Raw genomic sequence first — 26,336 nt, forward strand, 5'->3', positions numbered from 1 at the left:
AAAGTATGTAGAGCTAAAAACGAACTGCAGCTGAAGTTAGCAGACCTTCGCATTGAGGGCGTCGTGATGGTTTATACAGCGCACGGCAGATCGTAGGTCTCGGCTTGCTGCAAGAAAACGACTGAAGAAAAGAAGAAGAGTTCAGAAAGGACACATTCTATCGTCGACACATCGCACGTTTATGTTGAATTAATGTTGGAAACCGCAAAAAAACAAAATGTTTTTGGACATACAAGGGAAAGAAATTAGTGAGTTACGGTATATGTAAAGATTTTCTAGATATAAGGTTACAAGTGAAGTTTATTAGACACAAAGAAATAAATGACAGAGAATTTTTGCCAGAGAAGGTCGCAAAAATGTACATGATGAACGTCACAGACACTGATGATGCCTCCCTTGATCAGATGTAAGGAAGTTGATATTAATTGACAACAACGATACAGAAAAGAAATTTATCAACGCAGTGTGAAAATGTTGTTGACAATCAAATTTCTGTGAAATCAACAAAGTTACCAAAATATTTTGTCAAAAGATAAAAATGGCCCGCAAAGTTTCGGACCTTAAAGTCAGTCAACAGAGGATTTGTGACTGACAGCTAGATGGAACAGAGTGATTAAATCGGTTTCTGTGCAATACCTATCCATTCGACTCGACTCAGTACTGTAGTTAATATGCTATGGCCGTGTACAAATTCACAATAATTAGTGGTTAAACAAATATACCGTAGCCCAACATTGATATAGAAATGAAGAATATAGAAATGAAGAAAATAGTATGATAAGGTCGTGTTGAGGTGATGCAAGCGCTTTCAGGTGTGAATGAAATTTGAAATCGAAAAGTGATCAAGTGAGTGAATATAACTCGCAAGCTTCCTCATACAAGTGCAACTACTTTTCAGTTCTCTGGTTAACTATCGTTGAATAAAGATTGGATAACGTTTGATGGCATTGAAAAACTGAATTTTTAATGTTTATAAATAATTTAAAAATTACACACGTCCAACTCCAATGCTTCGAAAGCTTTCAGCCGACCGGTTAGCTCTTTTAATTCTTCTTGCAATCTTCTGTTCTCACTGTAGAAAAAAATGATGCAGTCAGTGCCAAGCAACCATGCCGTGGTTTAAGAAGTGAACTTTTATTTTGGAGTCAGAAAACACATCACCTTTCGTTAATCAAACGCGTGACGACGTTAAATCATTCACTATCGATATACTTGTAGATAAAGTTCATGTTTTGTGTACACTGTACAACACATGCAGTCATGCTGCCAAGCAAAAGACAGAAAACCGCACGAGAATGAAGCACTGTAACAAGTTTAATTGTATTACCACATCACGCTGTGATAACTTTATAATACGAAGATAGATAGCAAGGACGAAATATTCGAATGTAACCAAAAACAATCAGCTATGAAACTATGAAATATCTTTCCACTGCAATTCGCTTCACAAATTGATGAAAAACAGACATAACCGTGTGCACGCAGTGCACACTGCACAATGCAATATTTGTTGTGTTTTTTTTTTTATTAAAATATAATATAATATATTGTCTTTATTCTTATGGTTATATCACCTTCGCTGCATATTCATTGCACCCAGAATTGACTGATAACAGTTTGTCAAGCGAATTCCATTGCGCCAAACAATTATTCTTTAAGAGACTACCTGGGCAGTTAGTAATTCATTACTTTTTTCTACATTCTACATTGATTCAACATCGAAAGACTTTAAATCAATGTAAAAAGGTCATTTGTTGATTGGGTCAGTAATAATAAACCTCAGGCCATGAGTGCGTAAGGACAAAAAGCAGAGAAGCTGGGGTTGCATTGAAGTGCACTCACATTTCAGAGTCTTCCGCTTTGGTCTCGGCCCTCTCTAACTCCTTTTCCATCATTTGTAGTTTACGAGCAACCTGTAGTCGGACGACAATAAACATCAAATACAAGCAACCAGCCAGCAAATCATTGATTCAACAACTGATGTGGTGGCTGCACAGTGCACATGCGCAAATTGGATGCTTTTTCAGGAAGTTGGAAGGAACGCTCGGACGTTTTCGCACTAATTCAACTATATGGGGTTGAGTTAGTGTAAAAATGGTCAAGTTTTCGCACCAAGCAGCAGTCACACAATAAATCACATACACAAGCAGGCGGCAATCAATAGGATACTTCCTTCACTACAAGCTGGAATGGTCAATGAGAACAACACCTAAGTAGCTATGAAAAGAACAACGCTCAACTTACGGCTCAGCGAGCAGATATCTATTTTCAGCTCGTTCAAAAGCAGCCTCCATCATAACTAACCGCCTTCCAGCCTGATTTGTTGGGAAAATGACATTTATTTTACGTTTTGCGATGATGAAATTACCCAGACCGCGTCCCATTCTCACAAGCTTGAAAGATTTCTTTTTTGTAAATAAGGCTACCAATTTAAAGTACAAATATTTTACCACTGCAAAGCGAAATAGTTTAACAGTTGTCACAGTCCGCAATTATCATTGATTTTCCGGCGCCAGTCATTCGCTGATCATTACAATTTGGATATGGTGTTTACTGTTTACAATGATTTCCACTTTCTGGCAAAAACCAAGAACAAAATTGCACTCAAATCCGCTTATCTGGTTTCAACTCAGAAATGGCTATTTTTATACATTGAGCAAACGTTTCCTTCCAATTAGAAAGATAAGGATAAATTAACTGTCTTTCACAGAACTTATAAAACGAACACCTTGCGATTGCTAACCCCAACAGACGTACTAATTCCTAACCGCACTTGACAATACGTTAATGAGGAAATGCAGCCCAAGGCGTAGTTGCCACAAACAATACTGTAGTGTAGGCGCGTGATTGTTATTGAAACCAAAACAATCCACTTGACACACAAACGAAAAACACTTTTGACATAACTTTTAAGAACGGGTTGTTGTGGGGTCATAGAAAGCAATTACACCGCAAGATGGGAGAGCTATGTTGGATCTTTGCATGGCAGACGAAGGTTTTTTTTTGATATAACGTCTAATATTCAAAACACAACAGATTTTAATTTACCTCTTCGTATTTTCTATCAGCTTCCTCTGCTATGGACTTGGCTTCTTTTAAGTCATCCGTCTGTGTTTCCAACTGCAATATGTAAAGTGTTTAGTAGACAGAATATTAACTTAACATAAATTTGTGTTTGTTTACATCTAAATGTATAAAACGTCGGGGAAAATTCCAAGAAGACTTGGCGTGAAAACTGAATAAAGTTTATTAATAAACTTGCTTCGTCCTTAAACTAGGTACTGACAATGAGTCACAATATCACTGATCAGTCGTGGGTGCAATTATCTGGATAGCGATTAAGTGAACAACTCTTTGCTACCTAGCACCAGGATGTAGTTCTGCCGGTTGACCGGATAACCAAAAGGTAACGTTACTAAGGCATTTTACAATTATTCTCAAAGTTTACTTGAAGGACTTTGACTAAATTATTTTAGTAGTGTAAGTCTGTAGAATGTAGATGTATGCATACATTGCATAGTAAGGTGAGGATTGAAAGGTGCAAATGGATTCAGTCCAAAAGATTTTAATTCCATTGTACACCATCCAGTACAGCGTAATACGACGTAACAAGTGGTTTTTGTGCTTCATAAGAAATGCGTTGCAGAAGCAGCAGTTAAAGAAAATTTAGTGTGTTTTTTAAACAAGGAGCCAGAGTTGCCAGATTGGGCTACTTATCGCGAATTGGGCTACTTTTAATTCGCTTCGCGACTTGAATTTGAAGGTTTGTGATTTTTTGAAATTTGCGACTTTTTGGGCTACTTTTTACTTCCCAATGCCTAACAAAGATGAAAGTGGAAAGAATCACAGAATAATCGACTTGCATCACGTCTCTCACTTTGGAGCGTTTTTACGTTTTTTCTCTTTTCTCTTATTTTGGTAAAAATGCCGTGATGACCCCCTTCCACGTGACCACGTGTACTGTTCCTAGCCAATGAGCGAGTAGCGTTTTGCTGAGTTTTACCCAGTTGGCCTTGGCCGAGTCGAACTCGAGTTTGTTTGTTTGTTTATTTATCTTTATCCTGCATTGCGGGAAAGCGGACTTGAGCGCTATGCATCGGTGTACGCCTTCCGACGTACACCTGACCCACGCTGCAGCCGACGGCAATGTCTGTTTCCGGTTGTCTACTCTGCTTATGACTTAAATTTGGTACTATACCCATTACTCGAAATCGATCACTGGGTAGAGGCAATTATCGTAAAGTTTCTTGCCCAGAGAAACAACAGCAGTGCGGGTGGCTGGAGTCGAACACGCAGGCTCTCGACTGCGAGCCCAATTGTCGCCTCACTATCAGCATCTAGATCTATGCGTTTGTTGTTATAAGGCAGAAGTTTCCCAGGGGGTTTTGTAAGTAGTTGCAATTGATAGATTAGACTTAGAGTGTGAATTTTGTGATAGACTTATTTTTTGTGGTTAAGATTTGGGTTTAAGTTTGAATTAGTAAACTTTAAACAAGATATGTACGGTATTGTTTAATTAGACAAAGACTAGAGGTGTAGTGGGTAGTAATGTAGCAAATCTTATTAGCCCAATGGAGGCTAGCTGTGACAGTCTTTTAATATTTTAAGTCAGCAACAATGGTAGCACAATAAAGCTAATTGAGTGACGTTAAAACCAATTTTGTGACCAGTTTTCCTCTGGTTAGCGCTACCAACTAAACTCTTCTCATTAATCTTTGTTGTGCTAGCATCATTGCTCACTTTCTTCTGTGTTTTAAACCTTACAATATATATCCATTTTCAACTTGCCATGAACAAAACTGTCTAGATCACATATACTGGTATTCATAGAGATATTTGATAGTAATGAATATTTCAATGAGCACAATTATGTAGCACTACCTAGATATGAATGCATAAATAACTCTTAACTCCGTGAGGTTTGTCATTGCCATGTGGGTATTGTAAGATTTATGTTGACATTTTTGTGTTATATATCATACCGGTACATCACTTAGTGGTATTGTAAAACAATCAATAGACTTTTTTTTTTAGTACTCGTATAGGTTTTATTAAAACAATTAACGGTATTGGTGTTCATTTCTTGGTCTGTTGGTGTAAGCATTATTTTGCATATATTTCTGCTCTTGTATTATATATAGTTCTTGTGATCTTTCCGATTACTGACTGTCAATACTGTAGCCTATAATCTTTTTTCTGTTTAGGTAATTTAAGGTTGTAAAGTTTAATTGTACAGTAGGAACTGATATACAATGCAATATCTTACAATTGGGACATGTTGGAAAATTATGCAACATACAAAATACAGTTTTCCTTGAAAGAAAAACATCGCGCAGAAATTGGGCTACTTTCAAATCCATTTTGCTACTTTTATGCTACTTTTTGTAAAAAAAATCTGGCAAGCCTGCAAGGAGCAGGTGTGTGCATTTACTACTAAGCTGTGTCACAGTAGAAAACTTTACTATCTAGTATCTAGTCTTTGCATAAATTGAGAAAAAGCGGTGGTCTAAAGCAGGAGTCACTAAACTACGGCCAAGCAGCCGAATCAGCCCCGACAGAATTTTATAAGTTATAAAACAGGAAACCTTGTGATAACGAATTTTTATAGCTAACTGGATCATCGTGGGCAAGAAAGCAAATGTCAGGGTATATCTGCTACTGGGAAAAGGACATTCATTACCCATTAACCAATTTATTAACACCCGAGTTAACCCTACTCATACCACGAAACAAGTTAAATGCATTGTTATCTCAGTAACACCAACTCACTGAAACAGACACTTGCTTCCGTTGCTTGACGTTCGTTCTGAACTATCATAATTTTTAAAGCAAATTCTTTCGCTCATGCTGTGAAACCTCACACAGAACAGTTGTAACATTACACTATAATCGTCCTGTGCCTCGTTTGAATTTCGAGATGGAGGTCATTTAAGATTAATTAAAAACAAGATCCTTGGCTAAGTAACGATACTTGAGGTAGACACTATTGTATTAACAGTTACATGTTTGAGATCAAATGTCCTCCCGACACAATGTTAATGATTAGATACAATGTGTCTCCTTCACGTTAACAATCAGTGTGAGTGTGTGACCAATACATTCGCTTAAAATATTGCCCAGATTCAAGAATTTTCATCACTGTTAAGAATTAGGATTCATATGCGCAGTTTTTGAGCTTCAAATCTAAATCCAAACAAAATTACGACATATTTTGAATTTGATAAAAAACAACCTTTTGGTGCCTACGATCGACAACAAATAAAACGGCAACTGAACCGAAGGATCACGGAGAAACTCTTTATGACGTAGTCCGAATGACGTGATACCTCCGAACAGCACAACCTCAACAACAGACAAGCAATAACCAGGTCTCGCGTCATTCAGGTAGGAACTGAAGACACACGGATCGTGTCATTTTGGTTCGCGGCATTCGCGCCGCGTCATAATGCTGTGTACAGGAAAGAATACTGTACCATAATTTACTAGATATCAAAGAAGTGCCACTAAACATCAGTACAGCATTGTTGCAACGTCAATTTAACTTTAGATTCATGTGAATTACATGTTTTATCTAAATATCTATTGTGATCAATTTTTCAGATGATTTCATTTTTTTGGTGAGAGTAGCACCGTTTCGAAAACTCTTGACTCAAAAACCTTGACCGTTTTCAACTCAATTTGTTTTTATTGCTTATTTGGATAGAACTTCAAAATTAAGTTGGCTCAATAACAGAAGAAATACAGCGCAATAATAGGCCAAGTCAATCTTTCAAAGCTTGTCAAAATAACAACTATATCTACCATATATTGGCAAATAACACAAAGTGATAACGTACTCTGTCAGTGGCAGTCTGTTCACTTTCAGTGAGGCTCTTCAAAGCTCTGAAAGATAAACGACACTGATCAAACATCACAACAAACGTAAGATGATAGAAATATAGGCAACCCCTCTAAAAATTATATATTTTTAAAAACATGGCTAAAAGCAGTTCCATTGGGTAACTTTGAGGTAGAACTAATTGCAATTTAAATCATTTGTAATTTTCACATTTTTAGTTCAGAAATTACACTTCACGTGTTTTTGGTTTTTAATTATGTATATTACATATAACATTCTATTTGAATAAGCATCTTCTGATGATCTCAAACAAGGGTGAAACAGGCTGTAAAGGTTTTCTATATAAATCAGTCAATGATATTTCTCCCATGAAGTGGATGCAATACATTTGATGCTGTTTCACTAAACACAGTAATATCCAGTCGCTGTTTATTTCAACTTAAAACACCTAAACGATCAAGAAAATGGAGTATCTTCTGACAGATGTCAAACCCACAACAATGCTTGATATGAATGACTCGGTTACATGTCTTGTAATGCAAAGAAATTTATTCTCACACGAGTCAGTTTAATCATATATAGCTAAATATCGATTTCCATCAGCTAGAAGCTAGATCATCTTCAGTTAAGCTTATTCAAATAGAATAAGCTTAACTTAAATTTCTATTTGAATAAGCTTAACTGAAGATGATCTAGCTTCTAGCTGATCGAAATCGATATTTAGCTATATATGATTGAATTGACTCATGTGAGAATAAATTTCTTTGCAACACCTAAACGATTACTACTTAATAAGCCTAAGCAAAAATACCTTTCATGTTCATCTCTTTCTTGTTCAGCAATAGCCAATTTGTCCTTGCAAACTGCAAGAGCCTCTTCAGCTTTATCTAAATCCCCTTCAAACGTTCCTAGTTTGTGTTGTAAACTTCTGTTTTCTTCTTCAATCTACAAAAACAAAATCATTGTAACAAACACAAGCTCTGTAGGGGTGACACTTTTCCTCTTTTTAAGACTAGTGCTAGGATCCCAGGAAATACTGTTCGCATATTTTCCAGACAACATAGATCAGTCATTTTTTTACATTGATTCAACATCTGCAAACGTTGAATCAATGTAAAAAATCACTGATTTGTTGTCAGGGTTGTAATCTGGAGGTCGATGCAGCAGTTAAGATTTAATAATAAATCAATCAGAAGGCAAGATTTAAATTAGCTGATTACATTCATGTGACACATGCACGATTGCACGTGCTAATGCGTTCTTTTCGAAACAATACTGATAGAAAGTAAATTAAGCGAAGTGAACGTTTCGCCGTCGACAGCATGGCCTAGAGGTTTGGGATTAAGGGAAGTAGTCACTTCGATGACGTGGGTTCAGTTTCTACCTCTACTTTTTTTCGCTTCTGCAATTACCAAACAAAGTTCCAACCAAGAACCAACTTTCTGGCTAAGTAGGCTACTAGAAGGGTCACAATGCTGCAGTCAGCCAGTTCATAGGGAAAATTGTCCTTTGTTAAAGTTTTTACTGGTCAAAACATCCCATCTGCTGCAGCGACCTGCAGATTACCAATACGCATGTCGCATATAGCGTTCTCAAAATAGTGGGAATTCAGTTATTTTTTTTTTAATTCCAAACCTATAACCACGATGTTCAAATAGAAACAGGTCGTAACACTTGGAAAGCAGTCAGACAAAGTCATATTACATGATTTATACATTAGGAAATTTAAAAAAATGTTTCAGCTCGTTTGGTAATCTGCATGCTATGGCATAAATGAATAAAGTTACAGAATCACATAATCAATTCACCAAGTATTTTTATGTATTCAAAAGAATAAGCATTAAACTGCTCAAAATATATATACTGTATATATTATTGACTATGGTTTGGCATCATGAAAAAAAAGGATATACGGTATATATATAAGATTCACTGAATTCACCTATGTTCAATGAAGATATTGATTAAAAATCCAAAGACAAATATATCAATGCCTTCAATGATTTGTTGCAAATATGGCACAACCACAATTAACAAAACAAAAAAACTCAAAAATAGAGCACATATAGTACGGTAGTTCAAAAATTAATGTTGTATCTTGTCAATGTATACACACAGGCAGGGGCGGCTCGCTAGTGTGTGCTGTGGTGCTGCAGCACTCCCACAAAAATTTTCACAAAAAGTTTCTCAAATATCTTATCGTTTCTTCTGCCCAAAATGTAGTTTATGTTTTCTGTTCACAGAATTGCTGACTATGTAAATTACATTTGGCAACTCTGCGTGCTGTGAAATATTTTGCGCAAGGTTACAATAAAACAAACACTCGATCGTGACGTCAGCGAGCCGCGTGTATTCTTGAGTTGCCTATCCAAACAAATAGCAAACGCTTGTGCTGCGTTACAAGCAGCACAATTCAGAGTTGCCGGGTTGGCATTTTTTATGTTGTTTGGCATGAAAAAATCCTGTTTGGCATTTTTTCAAAATTTGGCAGTTTTTAGCCTTTTTTGTTGTTTTTTGCCCAAAAAAATTTTGCTTGGCATTTTTTAATTTAGCCTTTTAAACGTTGTTCACATGACTAACCACTTGTTTGGTTTTCAGCTTTGCAACTGTTGTTTATATGAATGACCAGTCAGGCCTGCCTCCTGTTACCGTAATGAATATTAATATTTTACTAATACTAACATTGTTTTACCATGTGAGTTACATTACCCTGTCGTGCTCAGATGCTGTGACAGCACAATAGTTAGAACGTGTTATTCACATGTTTGTTGATCGGCCCCTTCAAAATATTACACATTTGCAAAACTCTTAAATAAGCCAGTTTTATCTTAAACTTTTATCACAATTTAGAGCTGAAATACGCTCAGAATGCACCTAATTAAATGTATTTTTTCAAAATTTCTGGGGGAGGCCCCCCAGACCCCCCGCTGTTGAATTCTCCTTTGGCGAACACGCAGCACCCCCATTTCTAAAACTCACCAGCCACCACTGCACACAGGGATGTCTAGAAGCATGTGATGCAAAAGTACCTTCCCAGAGTAGAGGAGCATCAAGTAAAAAGTTTACCAGGTGTTCTTTACAGGGTCATTCCATTATATTTCAGGTCAAAATTAGAGGAAATGCCACCCACCCTCTCCGATTTGGTTGATTTTGACATATGTGAGAGATGGCAACCCACTGAGCTCAACAAAAAAAAAATTTCAAAATTGGTCAAGGGGTTTTAAAGTTACACTATTTTCAATTTTAACCGCATGGTGGCAGTATTTCAGCTCCAAAGAGTAAAAATGCCCCAGTATCTGTTATACTGAAGCTAGGAAGTTGATGAAAATATGTAGAATACCATTTTGGGGGATGAGGAATCCAAATTTGCAAACAGAATATAAGAAAAACTTATAGTTTTGGAGTAATTTGATTATAAATATTTTTTGAGGTATATATTTTGGGGAGAAATTTGCCCATGTAGCCGAAGAAAAAGAAAACATTTTTTTTGGGGGCGATGTTAAGTTGGACTTATATTTTGATAAACACACTCCAATTTTGTTGTTCCATATTGTTCCTTGCCTGGACTGGTGGTCAAAATTCTTTATAAAATTTTGCAAATTCTAAATGCCTTTTTAACATTGTACAGTGGGGCATTCCATTTATAATCATCAGATTTTTTCAAATTTTGTAACCACTAGTCACAAATTTTGCGTATTTTGACATATTTTATACATACATACTAAAAAATGATGACAATAGCAAAAAAAATTTTTGCAGTATCTTAATTGGGGCCGAGATAGAGCACTTTGAATTTTCGGCCACTAGTAGGATTTTTGAAGCTGAGCACAGCCATTTTGTTCATTTTGCGCCTTGATTTTTTGAGAATAACTCTTTACCTTGAACGATTTTCGCACTGAAAACATGCATTTTACCAATTTAAGATCCAAGGAATTCATTTAAATTGCAATTAAAAATATGCCAAGATGAACATTTCAAATGATAATTTAGTTATTTAGGTTTAAAGTTTTTCTTAATTTATTTTGATACGCTAAGTTTGGGGGAATATTTCGGAGCGTTGAGAAAAAGATCGCAAAAAAAAATTCTTTTTCAAACAAAGCAATTAAGTATAATATTTTCACGAAATTTGATTGATGTAAGTTTTGTATAAACCAAAATATTCAACTTAGAAAATATCAACCCATACATATCAAAAAAATGAAAATAATTGAAACATAACTGATGCTTTGTCACAATATTTGCAGGGTTCAGCCATATTATGGTCCATTTCTATAAGAATTGTTTTATGTGTCAAACTACCAATGTTATATTATTCAGCTGATAACACACAGCTAGTCTGATCAAGATTTTGCTACCGTTTCTTATCAAACCAGCACATGCACCCTTATCATTTCTGAACTAACTTTTCATTGAAGTAGAAAACTGCCTGGCTATGATGTTTTTATTATTCAGCAGGAAAGGAGTTGTTAAACAATTTGGTTTGGAAAAGACCATATATGCTGGATGCCACCCACTTCTGCACTTTTGAAACTAACTCCACCTTCTACATCCAATGGTAGAAGTTACACTTTTACCTCAGAACTGAACAAACTTGAAAAACTTTTTAACTAGACTGATGTGCAATTTGGTGTATTTTTTATAACTTGATGCTCACTCAATAATTTCTAAACTGTACCTATGGGATTTAATAATACTTTTAACTTTTTTGATCGTATGGATTGAAACAAATCACTGTCAGACGACAGACATTGCAATTTGCTGTTTCAAAAATGCCAAAACTTCATGTCAAATAAATAGGAATTTTGCCAAACTGAGTATCAGTTTTAAACTGCAGTCCCTTTCAAAAAACAAATGGAACAACTAAAATAACTCATCATAAAGACATAACATGAACAGGTAAATAATTTCAGGAAAAAAAATTTTGAGTTTGGTCATGGCTACATGGCCAAAGCACCCCCCAAAGTTATCACCCCCAAAATTTTTGAAACGTTGTTTTCATCTATAAATGATATCTTTTCACCAATTTTGACTGGAAATTCAGATTCCTTGCCCCCAAAAATGGTATTCTACATATTTTGGTTGTTTTTTTAGCTATAAATTAGGAGATATTAGCAAAATTTGAATTTTGGGGGGGCACGATGCCCCGGTCGAGTGGTGAATTTCAAACCCCCACAACTTCTAAACCACTTGGTCAATTTCAAAAATTTTTATTTTGGTGTGCTCAGTTAATGATTGTGAACTGACTGCCAAAGTATGAAACATTTCCAAGAGTATTGGTTTTTTCATGACCTGAAATATAATGGAATGACCCTACAGCAAGAAATGCCATTTTTGACTTTGAGATGTAAACCGATGCTTGTTAGGTAAATCTATCGCAAAATTTACAAAATCATAGCCTACAGCTATAATTTATCAACTCCTCACTGCAACAAGGTTTGAAAATGGAAGCTGTCATGAACTACTGCTGCCTAAAGCAACCCATTCATTAAGGGTAGCACAAACACAAGAGTCAAGTTTCTGGTGCAATGTTTGTACAGTTTGTAGTTTCTTTTCAAGTTGTAATTTCTGATTCCACCTGAAGTATTCTTTCACTAAAAAGCTTAAGGTAGAAGAGAAGATAAATGGAAAAGGCAAAGGCAGATCAAACTGTCTTGGACATCAAAATTATAAAATGAAAAAAAAATATAAAAATGCTTCAAGAGCTCATGACTATAAACAATTGCACTTTGTAACCAGTCTTCGCTATGAGGAAGGGTCATAATGCTGATCACTTACACTTTGACAAACAGACTGTTCCGCTTTTAATTTGGAGGTCAATTCTTCAATAACAATTTCTTTAGTTTCTACATCATTTTTTAAAGCAACAATTTTTTTCTTGATAGATTCCATTATATAAATTGTCTAGAATATATAACACACTAATTTACAACACTAAGTAGTCTACATAAACATGAGCTGTACAAAAAATGAGCCAAAAGTTACAAACTAGTTTTTCATATTGTTGATAGTCTTAGTATTTTATGCTACAATATCTTAACAGTTGACCTTAACAGGCTATGAACCATTGTATTAAAACAGTTTACATTTGGGTTGATCTTACTCTAACGACTTGATACAAACTGGCATTGAAATTGTGCTAAAGCATAACTTCATTAAACTTAAATGTTTAAAAATAATGATCGATTAGTAGAATCTAGCATTTTATTTTATGAATAGTACGTGTCATTTAAAAGCATGCTATAGAGCCAATCAGGCAGCATGGCTATACAAGCTGTTAAACAAAGTAAACAATTTTTTTTATAATTTGGAATGTGATTACTCTGACTGCACAAAAACAATTAAGACAAATAAACATATGTTAACTAAGTTTTCTCTTGAAATAATGTGTTTTTCTAAAGAACAATATACATCACAGAGATCTGTTGCTCTTCAGCTTTATTAGTCAATATGTTTTAATAGGGTCAGGACATTTTGTCGTGGCCGATTTGAGGGGAGAGAACTGATCACACCAACCTGTTGCGGGGACATCTCACCACGAGACTATTTCTTTGACATCGCAGTGAGATGTCCCTGTGGACAGGTTGGCTGCGGACAATTGTCTCACGTCAGTTGTTGTATATGTACCTGTTTTAGTGCATAATATAGAAGCACGGCTAATTAATGTACATTATTATGCAGAACTGGTAAACTAAGTTTGCTTTTTCCACGGGTTGCATTTCACTATTTACGAATATTTTTAGGGCACATCATACATTGAATGACTTGTATTCATCAATTTTGGCTAAAAATATACGTTTACAATGGAGTTAAACTCATATTAGCCAAAGAAATTCTTCTCACAGGACACATTCAGGACACACCTTTGACACATGACATAGAGACTTAAGTTTCATAAAATTTTAACCAAAGGATATAGTTGGCCACTACACTTTTGACATCATGATTAATTATGTGGTCAGATATCATACACTATCTTTACACACTAAAAGCAACAAGAAACCAATGTAGCAAATGTAAACCAAAGTATATGTACACAGGCCCGTAGCCAGACATTTTCAAGGGGGGGGTTCCCAAATCCAAAAATATGGACCTTTTGATAACACTTTCTTCTTTGCCTGTCCCCAAGCAAGCAATCAAACATAGGAAGTGGCAGTACATAATACATAGACCAACAAACAAAACAAACTTCAAATTGTCAACATTACAAAAACAAAATAAATAGGCCACAAACAATTTTCACATTAACAATAGCACATCTACAGGGACGCCAGAAGCGGGGGGCAGAGGGGACGGATGCCCTTTTAAGGTCATGTAAACTATTGCACATTTTGCAATATAACAATTTCTGCTATTCGCTTTTAGCCTAAATTGTCTACAATATGCGAGCTTCTAATCTAAACAAGCAACAATATATTAAAATGTTTATTCAGAACTATCTGGAAGGTTTCAGATCATAGGTAGCTGATCCTGTGATCGTATGTACACTACACCTTCTCCAAAATGTGGACTTCTCGGCTCAAGGGGGGGGGGGGGGGTTCCGGGAACCCCGAGAACCCCCCGGGCCTGTAATATGTAGTATGTAATTTAAATCACGTACTCAGACTATTATAAACTCATTTATAGACAAAATTAAATGAAATTATATATACTTTATCAAACATGGTTCAAACAGAAATGTTAACAAGAAAAACCATTTAAATAAAATTAAAAGAATTTTGATGCAAAACAAAGCAGTTTTCCTTCATTCAGCCATAAACATAGGGCGCTTTTTATAACTTATTAATTGTACCTAGAACCTTTGAACTTTTAGAACACAAACTAAAGTGGTGCCTGTTGACTTATCAAGGTAGGCCTATAGCTTGCTGTGTAATGGAAAATTCAATGCAGTGCAAACTGTAACAACCTGTATTGGGGAACTTTTGCCCTTTGAAATCATGTTAATATTTAGCAAAGTTTGACCATTATAAAAAAATTTCACTTAGAAACAGGTAATCTTACACGCAATCTAATTCTAACGTGAACATAGTTTTCACATCTACACACAGTAAAATTTTGTGTTGATTAAAAGTAATTAAATCCTAGATCTGTTTAAAAGTGTGACAATGTGCACTCACAGAGTAAGCTAAATATGAGTGTAAAAAGTAACTATGCCAATAAGCTTCCACAGCCTTTCGAATTTTGCAACCTGTGTTAAATAGAACTCCCAGCAAATATAAAGTCCAATTTCTGTCAAATCATCAGTCTTTTTCTTGATAATATTTAAAATAGTTTCAATGTAGCAGGACTGGAATGCTAATCGGATATCATTAATCTTGTACAGCTTCCTCATCTACTAGATTCATCCAGTCCAGACTAATCTATTGTTATCTATCGCTTTGCTTTTCCTCAATCAAGCACCAAGAAAACAAAATAAGTTAGACAGCAAAAAAAATCCCTTTTTACATCGCTTCAGTGTCTTACGACGAAAAGCTATACCTGCTTGGTAGGGCGTGTCGAAGAGTCACGTGACCAAATATGTTTGAAGAGAACGATTCGGTTTTTCACAAAGCGATCTTTTTTCATTGGAATTTGCTCTCTTGGAAGCCGGCTGCGACTAGCGAGTTTGGTGAAAAGGAACTTTACAGTAATCACCTGCTCGCTCGAAATAACCAAATTTGGCCTGATCAGACTGATGCTAAACATATTTGCAGTGCTACTAATCTTGACTCGCCATTCGTGACTACAGTTTGGTATTTACAATTTCACATAGTGGTGAGCGAGGGTAAGCCAAATACACGTAGACCTGTTTGATGAAACAAATCGAAAATTTTGTTTGGTTGCAAACTTATTTGTTCAGATTTCCATTCGAAAGAAATTTTGTTTGTTTACTCGAAATGAAACACAAACCAAGTATATGTCGAATATTCAGGTCAGGCTCATATAAGTGTTCAAAGCAAACTTATTTTGTTCTACCCGTTAACAGTTATCGTCTGATACGAAAACGCTTGAAAACACCATGCTATTGCTTTTATTTCCAACCGCAATCACATTGCTATACTGCGACAACACAAAATCATAACAATACTCACAAGAGGGCATAAAAGAGTAGAAATATTTCACTGACTGCACATTGCACAAGATACTTCACTCAGTGCCGGTCTTTGGGGTGTGCAAACCGTGCGATCGCACAGGGCCCGCAAATTAGGGGGCGCGCAATTTACTCAGAAAATGCAGTAATTTTGTTATTTCCAATGGAAAAATTCTACAAGTGAATTCATCAAAGGAATTAGCAACAAGAAAACATAGAGACTCAAAGGGTGCAACCTATTTCGTCCCCTGAACATTTCGTACCCTGAAAAGATCAAGAGAAAAAAAGATGTCGCTGATCGGAGTTGCCGCAAACATTTCAAAATTTCTCTCGATTTTTTCAGAGGACGAAATAGGTCGAAATTTGATTTTTGTTACTTCGATTTCAGAGCACGAAATCGGGGTACGAATTTTTCAGGGGACGAAATAGGTTGCATCCAGACTTAACGTAGAGACATAACTTTATTTCCAAAAAATGCCAAAGAAAGCATAATCTTTTCCTTTTGCTATGCCACCGGACAGCACCATTTTACAGTAATAGGCCTATTCATACCCAAATTTTTGTTGAACGAATGCCTCTCAGAATGCCCCGAATTCAAAGTAATTTTTCAAAATTTTCTGCCCTTCAAACCCCCCCCCCCCGCCGCTGGGTGTCATCTTCGGCGATCACGCCGTCAGGCTTCGCCCGCCGACCGTCAAACCACCTCCCTTCCCGTTTCAAAATACCTAGCTACGCTACTGAATCAGATCATTGTCATTGGGGCCGGCAAAGCATGTTCCGCACAGGGCCCGAAATACCCTAAAACCGGCACTGCTGCTTCACTGTACACAAAAATTCTTCAATTTATTTTGTGCCAATATTAAACTTACTATAAAAAAGCATACGATTGATCACTTTTTATTTTTTTAGGAGCCTGTCCATTTCTTTCTATCATTTATAGTTCCGGAATGACGGTTAGTTTTCAAATTATTTTATTATCTCCATTGCATAATCTTTGGAGTAATTTGGACAATGAATACCATTACCTGATCCTATATAAAATTTCCGGATGATAAATAAAAAGTTTCGAATCAAAATCACTGCAAAATGAAGTCTTTTTAAGTTGGGCCGACTGGTTTTCAACCTTTTTACGACACGAAAATTTTGCAGGCCTGCAGTAGCAACGCGCATGTGCTTCCTTTTACAGTTCCACCCGTTTGCCAAATCCCTCGATACGATGCGTCTACTTTTTACACATATCTACTTACTCGCTGAAATTCGTTCTCCTTATCGTTCAATTTTGACATCGAATCCTCAGTTTCAGAGGATTTCAAATCAGCTTCTTCGTTGGCGATTCGAAGCTTCTGTTCCAATGACGTAATGTCGTTACGAAGCTGAAAAATAAATACAACAAAAATTACAATTTAAATTCATATCTCAGTTCGAAACAAACGCTTTCGCGAATATTGGTATGGTGAGCAAGCTTAGCCTACGTCAGCACACCAATGCAAGAAAACTACTTTCAAGCTTTCGCACTTTCTGGGTCTGGTAGTTAGATTATAAAAACTGTGTGCAGCACTCGCATAAATTAAAACATATACGGTAATCAAAGTCCTAATACAATGTCCCAGCCAGGGGACAATGTTATGCTCAATCTCACATGCCAGCTTTCAATGATTTACAATTACACTTTTGCAGAGGTGGGCAGTAACTAGTTAAAAAAGTAACTAGTTACATAACTAGTTACTTTTTGAGTAACTGTAACTGTAACTTCGTTACTTTTTTGAAAAAGTAACGATAAGCGGTAACTAGCTACTATTTTATCGTTTTTCAACAGTTACTAGTTACAGTTACTTGATTTCCCAAACAAAAATTGGTCGTTTGTTTTTCAGTTTATGGCAGTTTTTTTGTAGTGGTCAAATTATTTGTTTGGAAGAGATTATAGTCATTTGGCGACAAGAAGCGAGGTTGTGTACAGAAAGGAGCTGTGTAAACTGCGAAATAGGATTTTGCGGTGTACCAGCGACAGAAAGGAGGCCGCGAAAACTGCGAGGTAGGATTTTGCAGTGTTCTATACGGATTAATGTCTGTGAATCCACACTCTGTTGTTTGTTCCCCCACTAAGCTGTCTGTTTTTAGAAATTTCAGCTTCTCCTTTTTTGTAAAGCGATTCTTTTTTTGTAGATTGTGGTTATATAGCTTTGAACACAGGTAGACGCGGTAGTCAGTGGTGGAAAGTCAATATGGATTAGTTTTTGTCTAAAGTATCAGAGACTGAAACAAACCCCACTGGTAATGCCACCAATATGCCAATATCTGGACATTCTGCAATCAGAAGAGAAGGCATATATGGGCATGACGAGGAAAAGACTACAAGAACTTCGAAACAGCGACAAGGTGGCTGTCTGCCTGCCATTACAACCCGATTGTTGAAATCTTTGGAAAACAGATTTGGCCATGTTTTTGATGATAGTGACTGCCAGTTAGCTGCTGCTTTTCACCCACAATTCCGACTTTCTTGGCTTTACAAGGGTGAAGAAATTAAGACGCCTCTACATCCCTAAATTGTTAACCTATTACAAAACCACAGCAATTTCAACATGGACGATGCAGCAAGCAACAGCGACACTGATGTTGACAGGCATGCAACAGATGACTTTTTTGCTCTGTTATTTGAAAACACAAAAAAAAAGGAAGTTAGTGCCGCAAAAATTTTAAATGAATTTTTCGAACGTAACCCAACAAAGGCAGTTGCGTTTGATGCATTCCCCAATGAAGCCATGAGGCGTTTGTTCTTGCGTCCGCCCCGTTAGCTCAGTGGTTACGCGTCGGGCTCAAGATCACGCAGCGCTGGTTCGACTCTCGGGGTGTGCGCTTGAGCAACGCATTGCAAGACTGCTCACCATTCAGCGGCACCTAGTGAATGGAATAATTTCTCCGCAACAACACTTCAACAATCGGAAAACTTCACTCTGCCAATCTCGGTAACCGGCCCTGCGTCAAGAGCAGGGCCGGATTAAGGTTTTGTTGGACCTGGGGCTATATGGTAATCTGAGGCCTATATTTCATTCCCCTCATTGTACCAATCACAATTAAAATGAAATAACAAAAATTATAGCCTACCCGAAGTACAGTATTTAGGCTACTTATTAAACACATTCAAATGACATATTTTCTGGATCTAGACAAACCAAAGCTGTTAATAACATCGTCAGTGTCCATTTTTTCCAAAATTTCGTTTTTAATGCAGAGTAGATCTAAGGAATGCAATCTTTTCTGGCCCATGGATGACCGCAGTTGATTCTTTACTCTTTTAAGCACTGAAAATGCCCGCTCCCCTTAACTATTAAAAATCATTAGACAAAGATAGGCTACATTCTTAATGTAGGCCTACACAACAGATACGTTAGGAAATGCATACATAAATTCATTTTCATTGATGAATCTAAACATTTGAGTTTCTTTGCTGCATTCGCTGTTTGTTTTAGCAGTGCAGAAAAATGAATCATCTCTTCAGGCAGTGATTCTTCTAGAATCTAGATCATCTGGATATGTGAAGCAATGTTTTAGCACTCTCTTCAATTTTACAGTTAGACACGGTGTTTAATTCTGCCAGAAACAAAAATCTTATTTGAAGACGATCGTATGCTGCAATTCCGCAATTCATACACAAAATAATTTGGTCAATGATTGGCAAATATGAGACTACTTTGAATCTTCTGGATAGGTCAATCAAGTGATGTGTCTTCAGATTCACCTTCGCTATCCAAGCATTTTATCCAAGTCATGTAAACCCTGAAGCAAACTTGTTGCCTTATTCAAAATAATTTTGCTATGCTATCCTGCAGCGCCCAACTAGTTTTATGAAACCGTTCCATTATGCACGACACGACCATAACACAATTAAAATAACGGTTTCAAGCTTTTCCATTGACAAAACAAGCCCCTTGGCTGTTTCATTAGTCGGTGATTGTTCGTCATTGTCATTAGACACTGCTTTCAAGACTTGAAGAACTGCTTGATAACCTTTTCTTAGCGCAATGTATAGCGTCATATCGTGCCTCCCAACGTGCATCAGACAAAGGCTTAATTGTTGGCAAATGAAGTGGTTTCAGTAGGTCTCGCCCCCCTTGTAGGTCGCGCTCTCTTGGAAATTAGCTGACGCCTCCCTGGGTAGACGTACCCCCTGGTTAAGAACCACTGGTTTGCACAGTTAGCATTCGTTCTATGATTTTAGTCCTTTATTCTTTCGATGCTGATAATAAGCATGTCAGTTGCTCTTAGTAAGTATCGGTGGGCCTATTTTTTTGGTGGGCCTGGGGCTGCAGCCCCATCAGCCCCCGCCTTAATCCGGCCCTGGTCAAGAGCCTCTACAACAGTGCTTCTCAACCCCTGGGTCGCGACCCAAAACTGGGTCGCCGTTTCATTTGGCTGGGTCGCTGTAAGATGTGGTGATAAAAGATAATGTCTCTTGAGCAAAGTTAAAACTGCCTACCACTACTTTTCGTAATTTTCAATATTCGAACTACGCCGCAGGTTTCACCCGACGATTTTGCGGTGAAGTGTACACAACAGTACACATTAGACTAAGGAATTGTAACAATTAATTGTTTCAAAAACCACACAAAAACTTGATCTTCGCAAAAATTATGCGAAGATTTTAAGGCAGAATACAGACATCTGTTGTACTTTTCTGATGTGAGATGGTTACCTCGTGGCAAAGTACTGGAGAGATTTGTAACTCTGCGCTAGGAGGTGAAGGAATTTTTGATAAACAAGAAGCATAGCTTGGCAGAAAAGTTTGATGATCAAAAGTGACTTTTGTTTGTGGCGTATCTTTCTGATATGTTTTCGCAGCTGAACATCTTGAATAAATCTTCGCAAGGACTGCAAGGACCAAACATAATGTTGGTAGATGTATCGGAAAAACTGATTGCTTTTACGGAAAAGCTGAAGTTGTGGAAGAGGAAGATCGCGTCCCCGAAAACAGCAACATTTACTGTTTTGCTACAGTTACTAGAAGATCCGGAGTTAGGCTTTGACAATGTCCAGCTTGTCATAGAAAGGCATTTGGTTTCATTGATACGACAATTTGATTTGATTATCCCTAAAAATGCAAAGGATTTGGAATGGGTGCGCAATCCATTTGCTAATGGTGTTGATACCTTGCCGGAAAACTACCTATGCATTTTTGAGTTTCAAGAGGAGTTTATTGATATTCAGTGCGACAGTGTATTGGTGAACTGTTTTAAGAAAGAAACTCTTGGTTAATTTTAGACAAAAATCAAGAATGAAAAGACTGTTGTTGGGACGCACGCAGTAAAAGCTCTCCTGTCATTTGTTACTACCTGCCTGTGCGAGAGCGGGTTTTCTGCGCTCACTCGCATCAAAACAAAGGAGAGAAATTGTATTCACTCTGAAGATGACATGAGATTGGCACTAAGCAAGATAGCTCCAATATTTGACAAGTTGTTGAAACAATACAAAGTCAAGGCTCACATTAATTAAATTCGACATTTTGTTGTTATGTTTAATCGTGTTAAATTTGAGTGTGGCTAATTTTTTCATGCTTATAAAACGTTGTGCGAAACGTAGTTTTGGAAATAGAGTCGCCAAATCTTCGCTATTAATTCAACCTTAATATTTGGGTCGCCACAAATAAAGGTTGAGAAGCACTGCTCTACAAGTATGCGAACAAGTACTAGGAATAACCTATCAAGGCTTTGTCAGTCCGAGGATAAAGATTCAAAAACCATTCAAAAACCAAACCATACAATACCCCTATCCTCTCCAGTACTGCTGTTGCAAGACTGCTCTCCCTTGGAAAGGATATTTTGGAGCCAAAGCAAGCTGGACTTAGCGATCAACATTAATTTTGAAATATTGATGTTTCTGAAAAGAAATTGATGTTGTGACTCTTCGTTCATTTTAGATACCCGTATAAAAATATTGACACGCTCTATTGCTTATCACGGAGTGTCCTGTGCATGTCGTTTTTTTCAATTTTTATTGTTTTCTATTCGGTTGGCGGACGTTTTGGTTTTGGGGTTAGATTATGGATTCTTAGAAGCATTATAGTATGTGGACAGCTAGCAGAGTGGTCGCTGTTTTGCAGTTAGGCAACAACTACGAACAAAGTATCATTTTGCCCTTTATCATGTATTTTTCAACTTGTACTTCATAGAAAGAAGAATAGTTGTAGATCAGTATTCATATACATCCATTTTCTTTGAAAACTAACTGTAACTAGTAACTGTAACTAGTTACTTTTTAAAAAAACGGTAACTGTAACTGAAACTAGTTACTTTTTGAGCGAAGTAACTGTAACTGTAACTCAGTTACTTTCAAAGTAACTAGTGCCCACCACTGCACTTTTGCATGTGCTTTCTTTCAAACTCGCATTTGGTTATGTCTGATGAAATTTGACTGACTCATAAATGATCACAGAAGTATCAATTTCAGTTGTAGGCCTAGATGATAATGGAAACCCCACGTTCACCCCACGTTTCAAATTCAATCACTGAACAAAAGTGAATTAGTCAGAGTTATATCTGGTTAACCATTTATCATCATATGAAGAGACAGAGTGATGTGCTCTTATGCCACATTATAGCGATGTTGTTAAAAAAAAACAACTACGTTGGGTCGCCGTGTCTCAGGACGGACAAACGTTGACTCCTCCCCATTCCGGAGAGCGCTCTTTACAAGTCACCACAATGTTGGTGCCGCCAAAAAGCTCTCTAATGATGTTCCAAAAATCAATTTAAAATGCAACTTAAACTCCATGTACTGGACAATTTTTGCTGAAGATAGAGTATCATGGAAGCTCATCACTGTGCATGAGGCCGTCTCCGAGCCTATCACCAAGCAAATAGAAAAGCGTCATAAAAGACAGACTGGTCTGAATTACTCACAATCACTAGTGGCATGCTTTACATGTTACCGTTGCGTTCGCACCTGCCGGTTACGCATTAAGACTTTTTAGCCATAGAAGAGTCTACAAATGGTATGACTCTGCAGTACACCACAAATCTTCGTTACGAAGTAGCCTATAGAGCAGGGTTTCCCGAACTGTGTGCCGCGGCACAGTGGTGCGCCGCAGGAGGGTTGCAAGTATGCCGAGAAGGTAACTTGAATGTTGCAGCCCTAACGCAAAGTTACAAAACATCAAATTAGTTTAGAAGAGATCGAGTACTTTCGAGTTACAGTAGACCGAAATTAACTGCGTCAATCAACCACATGATTGCAAGCTCCGAATCAAGACTATTTGTAAGCAAAAGCAGACACATCTTTTACAGTGCAGTCAAATTAAATAATTTTTCTGGATTATGTGTTCATTACAGTAAAGCTAACTTCAAATAACTTTTATCATGTGTAGTTTATTCAACGTAACAGTTTCGATCAAAATGTTAGTAACATGCAATATTTCAACAACAAAAAAAATATTGAGAAAGTAAATCAATGTGCCACCGTAGATTCCGACATTACTTGATGTGCTGTAGTCCAACAAAGTTTGAAAATCACTGGCCTAGTGCCATATTTTTTATACAAAAACTGAAGAGTAAAATAAATTCAAAATCTAGTGTAGCCTACTATAGATGCAGAATCGGAATCCTTGAAAAAAAACACTGGTTGTCTCTTCTTGGAATTACAAAACTTACTTGTAATAGGGTTGTGCGAAACAACAGCAAAAAAGTGTTTCAAAAAAGTTCGAAACACTTTCATTTTTCTAAATCTCGTTTCGTTTGGAGATAAAATTCCAATGTCTGATGAAGAATTTCGTTTTATTTAATTCGAAATCAAAATAATTTCGCTCGGTTATGTATGCCAACGCAGAAAGAATCTTGGAAAATTACATGACGTTGTTTCATGCTCAAACGATATTAAACCCAGTTACCAGTGCCGGATTAAGGGGGGGGCGGACTGGGCTGAAGCCCAGGGCCCCCACTTTTGGGGGCCCCCACCTCAAAGAAAAAAATCTACTAATTTTTTTAGTAGCACAGCTGGAGATTACTGCTTTAATTCGTATCTCAAACAAGCAAGGGTGGCTCACCCAAATGTGCTGCGGTGCTGCAGCACCCCTGCCCAACCCCAGTTATTCAATTTTTCTTCTTTTTTTTTTAACAAAAAACATATTTATTTGATACTTTCATATCCGAAAATGGTACGGATTACGGGTCAAAGTTATGATAATGCTGCCAATATGAGTGGCAAGTATAACGGTCTTCAAGCTCTTCTGCGCGAGAAATGTAGTGTAGCTCATTATGTCCCTTGCACAGCACATTCGCTTAATTTAATCGCCAGCCTAAATGTCCTGTAGAAACATGCCGTTCTGCCGCTGAGCTTTTTTGAATTGTTGCAAAGCCTTTATTCATGGCTCGTCTCGTCTACTCATCGTTGGCAAGTCCATCGAAAATTCCTAGATGATTTGCCTGTTTTGAAGACATTATCTGATACAAGATGGTCAGTTAGATATGATGCAGTTCTTCTTCTATCGAGTCTTCTAAAGTTCGTTGATACACCACAGATTGACACATTCTTCCGCAACGGAGTTATACACTGACAGGTCCCACCTACTGCACCGTGTTGCAAGCCGAGGGCAAACAAGAAGGTGATCCGCTGCATAGGCGTAGCCAGGGAGGGAGAAAAGGGCCATGCCCCCCCAAAATTTTCCAAGTTTGGATTCCAAAGTTGAGCTCTTTGTTGAAAATTTAATAAAGTTTGTAGAAATTTATATCGTTTTCCAAGACATCTGGCTATTAACACCCCCAAGGACTTGTTTTAGACACACAGAAAGACACCAATAAATTTTGCAAATCGTAAATCGCGCAAAATTAACGCGATTTACGTTTCTTTGAACTAATTTATGGAAGCAATTTCAGAATGGCTTACTCTGTTGGGTTTTTGTGTAGTTATTGAGTTTTTGTGTAGCTGAGTTTTTAGTGTTCTCTAATTTTAGCCGCAGTTTTTGCCCGGTTCTGTGTAAGAGTTATCTTTAATAAGTTAATAGCTGTTTATCTGCTAACAAATTTCATACAAATATTACTCTAAAAGTGTTTTCAGAAAGCGCTATAATCCATTATTTGAGTGTAATTTTTCAAAATTTTTCCGGGGAAGCATGCCCCCGGACCCCCCTAGAATACGCGTGCCTTCGGCACGCTCTTACCCCCCTACCACTTTTATTGCTTCAACCCACCAGGATGCGCCACTGCACATCAAGTGGCGATGGCTTTAAATCAAACACTTTGTTGTTCTCTTCAATTCATCAAATATTTGGCTCCCCCCAAAATTTTTTCTGGCTACGCCACTGGTCCGCTGTTTAGGGCTCGGTGCCACAGATACATGCAACTGGGCCCGTGTCGTAGCCCCACTCCACCATTCATTTTTAGCGAAAAATGTCACTTGATAAGGGCCCCCACTTTCAGCTCAGCCCAGGGCCCCATACACACTTAATCCGGCCCTGCCAGTTACAGTAAACCATTTAATTGAAACCAACTCCACATATCTGTCATCTTTCAAGCGTTTGCTTTTTCCGGAAATTATAGAAACATGTGGTAGCCAATTGACAAAATGACATTGGAAGCTTTACTTTCAAATTTCAATAAAACTAACTAAAGTTGTACTGCTGCTGGTCAATAGACGTTGAAACATTCAATGAAAAAATATTCTGCTGTACGGTACTTGAAACTATTCTGTGTTCCAGCAAGACAGAGCCGTTCTTGAAAGGATAATTTCGGTACCAATGAGATCCTTGAGCCCTAAATCATACACTTTTAGGAAAATCGCACTTCATCTAAAGAATACTAGGTGTTTTTTTCAAATTTTTGGGCCTCTTGGAAATATTACGGGCCCCTAAAATCATTAAGGCCCGGGTCCAAATGTACCGCCTGGAACCGATCAACGCTACTGCAGCCAGATATAATGATACCACAGAGTTGCACTGGCAGCAGCCACAGAAACCTGTCAAGGACTGTTCAAAACCTACCTAATTTCTACACATTTTGTTTTTTGCACCTTTAAACCATACTAATAATTAAAAATTAGGAGACCTTTAATCATGAATCAAGTGTACGTGGTTTGAATTGCACCTACTGTGTTTTTCAGTGACTTTCGTGCGTTTTTTTTCTGTTTCGAGGGGTACAACAAAACGGAATTAGACGGATTTCAAAACAAAACCGAAATACAAATCAAAATTCTGCTTTGATTTGTTCTTTTAAATGTTCTTAATGTCCATGCAGAAGCAAAACAAAACCTTTAAAGCTGACTAAAATGACCATTGAAAAACGATGAAATAAAATGATGGAAATGCCTACGTGAAAGCAAAACAAGGTCATCTTTCTTGTCAGTTTTTAGCTGTCGTTCTCATCGTCAAAGCTAAAACAAATAGAAATAAACAACTGATGAAGCCAGATGTGGTTCTTTAGCATCGTTTCGTTTTGCAGGTAGCTTATG

General features: G+C 37.2%; 1 protein-coding gene across 2 annotated transcripts in view; it reads right to left on the minus strand.

Annotated features, from left to right (window-relative positions):
• Nucleotides 1-26,336, minus strand: part of LOC145770404 (uncharacterized) — a 33,012-nt gene that overhangs the window by 3,394 nt on the left and 3,282 nt on the right. Inside the window, exons 2-7 of one of the 2 annotated variants that reach the window (XM_082582040.1) lie at nucleotides 17,153-17,278; nucleotides 7,650-7,783; nucleotides 6,837-6,882; nucleotides 3,049-3,120; nucleotides 1,843-1,913; nucleotides 997-1,072 (exon numbers count right to left, since the gene is read on the minus strand). In XM_082582040.1, coding sequence (XP_082438166.1) covers nucleotides 997-1,072; nucleotides 1,843-1,913; nucleotides 3,049-3,120; nucleotides 6,837-6,882; nucleotides 7,650-7,783; nucleotides 17,153-17,278 — 525 coding nt within the window. Of the gene's footprint in view, nucleotides 1-996; nucleotides 1,073-1,842; nucleotides 1,914-3,048; nucleotides 3,121-6,836; nucleotides 6,883-7,649; nucleotides 7,784-12,613; nucleotides 12,769-17,152; nucleotides 17,279-26,336 lie in introns of those variants that run through there. The other variant, XM_082582041.1, reaches the window with a different exon arrangement.

Source organism: Aplidium turbinatum, chromosome 5 (genome assembly GCF_918807975.1).
Source record: "Aplidium turbinatum chromosome 5, kaAplTurb1.1, whole genome shotgun sequence".
NCBI lineage: Eukaryota > Metazoa > Chordata > Ascidiacea > Aplousobranchia > Polyclinidae > Aplidium > Aplidium turbinatum.